At 49.4% G+C, this 4769-nt stretch overlaps 1 protein-coding gene across 1 annotated transcript; it reads right to left on the bottom strand.

Moving 5' to 3' along the window:
* Positions 1-2481: 2481 nt before the first annotated feature.
* On the bottom strand, positions 2482-4311 carry LOC139050322 (solute carrier family 22 member 7-like). The gene has a single exon (XM_070526555.1). It carries the CDS (start codon positions 4309-4311, stop codon positions 2482-2484), a length of 1830 nt encoding a protein of 609 aa, XP_070382656.1.
* Between the last annotated feature and the right edge of the window lie 458 nt (positions 4312-4769).

The raw sequence follows: 4769 nt of genomic DNA, 5'->3' as shown, positions 1-4769 counted from the left end.
GGCCTGGTTTTAAGGTGCGGCAGTTGGGGTTTAGAAGGCTTTAACGAACTATATCTGAGTACTTCAGACGAGAGCTATCTGTACGGGCCGACAGAAGGAAGAGGTTGTTTTCTTCTTCTTGAACGAGCGTTTTTGATTGTGTCTCGTTGTCGCGTGACCTTAGACGGGGTCCTCTTTTTTTATTACTATTTACTGAACGAAATGTCGTTAACGTGCTTTAAACTTTGTTGTCCTTCACTGTCACATAGAAAAATATATGTATTGATTACTGCAGCACCCAGAAATGCATATTGAATCTCATCAATGTCTATGTTTTTGTCTTTAACATAGCTTCGCAATCATGAAGGCCGACAGCGGGCTTAAGCCCGCTGAGGGTAATCACCATGTATGAAGGAAAGGGATAGAAGGGAGCATACCGCAACGCAATTGAATCCAAGCTTGATGGGCCAACCCGTGATCGCACGACAAAGTACCTGGTTGCTTTTAGTGTTACTGCTCTGCGCGCAGAGCCACGGCAAGCCATCTGAACAAGCACGCACCGCATAAAATCCACTGGCACAGCTACTGGGAAGGAAATGTCTCAGCAAATCTTGATTCTTTGCTCCGTGATCTTAACGCAAAGGTCGCGTGTTCGCTTTCCAAGTCTGGTTGCGTGACGTAATGCTCCCTGCTATAGTTTTCATTCCTTCATGGTGATGAGTATGTGTCTCCAGAACGAGAAAGTTAGATGCAGAGACTTGTTATCCATACCTTGCACAGGAGTGAGAAATATGGGTATATAGGTATCAGGAGTAGGAAATTTGGTAAAATACAAAAAGAAGGAAATAATGAACATTATAAGACTTTCACAGTTCTTGCGATCATCCATGATGCTCCGTTGGACACAGAAAAGGTGTTATCCTTTATGACGAGATTTTCTGAGTACATTTGTTGGGGAACTGAGCCGTGAGACGAAAAGCCGTTTAAACCTAATTGCTCAGAGCATGCAAAGATGCTTAATGAAGCCGTAATCAAGGCCTGTTCGCGGAATTTTTTGAAGAAATTCTTTGTCCTTTTGGTTGGAGACCGTTCAATTGGAGGAAGGTCATTCTTGCTGCCGCTATTTGCATGTCATCATATGCACCTTTTTTTTTGGATTTCAGGGTTCAGTTCACATGGGGTCCACAACGTGGTGTATTGACCCTGAACTTTCAGAACTTCCCCGCTATGACGTATTGATGACATCAACGACATAAAAATTAAAGAGTTTGAAGCTATTCCTGCTGCCTGAACTTCGCCCCGAAGCTTGTACCACAGGCGTTATCTCTGTTCCTGATAAGCAGTAGTCGCACGCCGGCTCGAAATGACTTACCTTTAGGGCATTTAGTCGCGACTCGGAAAACAGAGTGATGACTATTTCCGAGCTTTTCAGCGGCTTCGCGAAAGGCAGTAACGGCCCTGTTTCTTTTAGTCTGCGATGTTAGTTTCCTAGCATAGTCGTCGGCAGCACTCCGTGGCACCTTTTCTTCAGTGGGAACGTATTCCGTATTTGTTGGTAAGACTTACCATCCGAATGTCGCACATAGTGTTTGAGAGACGCCGTTGTGGACAGCTCTTGATTTTTACCTATCGGTTTCGCTAAGGTACCCTAAATTATTTCCTAGTAAATTTTCTCATCCGAAATCATCGGCTACCGCAGCAGCTGCCAACCGAGAAAGGATGTTCTTAAGTATTAAGATAGACACACGAACAAGTCGGTTTTCCTGCTTGACGCACAATGCACGATAAAAGAATAGTGCAAACTGTGCCATCATCCGTTAGCACGCTATGGCCGAAGCTGCTGACAATATTGACGCTATGGCCGAAGCTGCTGACAGGGGCGCTGTAGTGCCAAAGACGTTACATTGCCGTTGGAGCGGTGGTTTGATGAGGGCGGTCATCGGTTGCGCCTGCAGTGCAGGGCACAAATCTTCGTTAAAAATGAGCCTTGGTCCTTTCAGCCAGTTCGTTAAACTGAAATATTGATTGTTCCTAAATTCGTTTAAGTGAAACATTTTTGCATAGAATCTATAAGAAAACTGCCGGAGATTTTTAAAAAGTTCGTTATTCTGAAATATTCGATAAACCGACGTTCGTACAAATGAGAGTTTACTGTGTATTGTACTGGTTAAGTGGAGCACTCGACAAAGATCGTACCGTGGCGGGAGCTCGCAAAAGCTCCGGCAATCAAGATCAGATTTGGTCTGGATCGCTTTGGTTTGGATCCAGACCAGATTTGCCCAGACCAGAAAACTAGAACAATGTGTAACAAAATATACTGCGGCTTGAAAACAGACAAAAACTAGGAACATCTGCAAGGTTTTTTTTCTTTTTGTTTCGTCGGCCCAGTGTAATAGAACATTTATAAAGCTGAGTTCAAGCTAATATGCACACAAGAATAAACTATCAGAAGTCACGAGCACGACACCCTGCACAGTCAACGTACACTAAGCTTCCGCTGCCTCATTCCGGCCCCCGCTCGGTACGAGATCGGCGGGGCATCGAATAACTGCCAGGACTGTTGATGCTCCCGCTCTTTCGACCTTTCCTGCTGGTCCTGGAGCTCTGCAGGCTCGAGATCTTGGAATTCTTGCGCAGTAACCGCTGCTCGAGCGTACGCTTCATGTGGTACGTAGACATTCTGCTGGAGTCCGAAGGGCACCTGGCCACGATTCTGGCTTCCTCGACCACCGTCTCCCGTGGAAGGGCGCGGATGACGAACAGTGAGGCAAAGAGGAACAGCCCCGCGAAGGCGAACACCACGTCTTCGCGCACGCCCGATTTCAGCACAAGCATAACTGCCACGAACATAGCCGAAACACGTCCACTGGCGAGCCCCCAGCAGAAAACGCCAGCCCGCGCTGCCGATGGGAAGAGCTCCAGGACGTACATAAAACAGTGGACGATCAGTACGTTCGTGATGCGATTGGACAGCACGAGCAAGGTCTTGTCGATCATACCGAAATTACTGACAGCGGTGACAGTGATTGCGCACTGTATGACGCCCGTCAGCAGGAAGCAAGCGGTAAGTACTCTGACGAGGGCAACGCCGGTCATCAGGAAGTGCGTCGCCAAGTACGTCGCCAGTGTGACGATTATCGTGAGGCTTGGTATCCAAGATTCGTTGTATTGGGCCGTTGAGAAGGCGTGGATGAAAAAGACAAACGATATGGAGAAGCAGACAACGAACATGGCCAAGGCTCGACGTCGGAGGGAGTTACGGTCGAGCAGGTCTTCTCTGTCTGCGCTTTCGCGACCCACTTCGTTCTCGATCTGTTCCTTGAGCTTCTTCAATAGACAGGCCATGACCGCAATCGGGAAGTTGTTGGTCTTGGCCCCCTGCATCATGTCTGCTTCTGTCGCTTCCAATCTTCGTTTCGCCACAAGCCAACGGCGCGACTCTTGTGCGGTAAACAAGGCAAGGAGCAAGAGAGCCGTAGGGGTGAGGCAGATGACCTGCTTCAGACGCCAGCCGACGAACATGCATTTGACGCTTACGACCCAAACTTCGCACAATGTAAGGCCCATGATCACCAGGAGGAGGGGTTGCTGCTGCCTGTGCGCGTGCGTCATCATCTCTAATGGTATCAGAGCGGCGAAAACGGTATGCACGGCCGCACTTGCCCCGGTAAGCAAGAGCGCCACAGCGTACTGCGCGTAGCCTATCGCCACGAAGAAGCATACCGTGCCGGTCGCCACCACGACAGTGGAGCCCACGAGCATGGCTGTCCTGCTGACGTAGTCCACGAATGCTCCAAACAGGATAAGCGAAATGACAGCACCAGTATTCTCCAGGGTGAAAATGGCAGCCGGCAGCAAACGTCGCTGGCACACCATGTTCCAGTAGCTCAGCGCGCTAGTGTCGGCCGTGCGAACGTCGTACTCCCACTCTTCACAGGGCGCGTCGCGTGTGTCGTTGGTGTCTTGGAGCTCACGTTCGCTGAGGAAGCATCTGTTGTACCACCGGCCGACCACGGCAGGTCCAGCGGGTGGCTTGCAGCGTTTGTAGACGCGGCAGCGGCTGTAGCGCCCATCAGCCTCTCTCGGTATGGCAATATTCTTCCAATCGGCTGCAGAGATGTTGAACCCGGCGAGCGGCTTGCACCAATGGTCGACGTCACCGGTGACGAGGGACACCACGACGGTTTGGCAATTAACCGAGAATGCTCCCAGAAGAATCAGGAAGAGCGTCCTCTTCTGGAAGGGCCCGTAACCGAAACCTTCTTCGAAGTCAAATGACCTGCTTGTTCGCAGATCGACGCCGGCCAGTCGCTGTGGTAGAAAGAGGTCCATGGCCTGGTCGTGAGATGCTGCTCTTCAGATTTAGAAAATTTGTATGAACTGCATCAGAAGATGGAATTCCAGGTGACAGCAATCTGGGTGCGGACCGGCAGGGAGGAAGGCGTCTTCTTCTTCTTCTGCTTCTGCGCGCGCTTTTTAATTTTGTCTCGTTGAGGCGTGTGGAGAATTTTAGTGAACTGTTCAATTAAATTCTTTTCACGTGAATGCAGTACCTACATTTGTGCTTGATTTTGTTTTATGCGCCGTGTAAGCCCAAGAAATGCGTACGTTTAGGCTCCACACTGTTGACATCCTTAACTTCGTGCATTGCTTCCTGATAGGCATTACACTGGTCACAGGCTATGCGGTAATGCTAACACAAACTACGGTGAACTCGCACTGTGAACCGCGGAAGCAGCGATGCGTGATGCTTGTCAAGAAAATAATGGCGTGGATAGGTGCAAGTGCAG

The sequence above is a fragment of the Dermacentor albipictus genome, chromosome 10, assembly GCF_038994185.2.
Source record: "Dermacentor albipictus isolate Rhodes 1998 colony chromosome 10, USDA_Dalb.pri_finalv2, whole genome shotgun sequence".
NCBI lineage: Eukaryota > Metazoa > Arthropoda > Arachnida > Ixodida > Ixodidae > Dermacentor > Dermacentor albipictus.
This window is presented reverse-complemented; position numbering and strand designations above follow the sequence as displayed.

Coding starts and splice junctions, on each gene's coding strand:
- LOC139050322 (XM_070526555.1), bottom strand. CDS start 4,311: ATGGACCTCTTTCTACCACAGCGACTGGCCGGCGTCGATCTGCGAACA.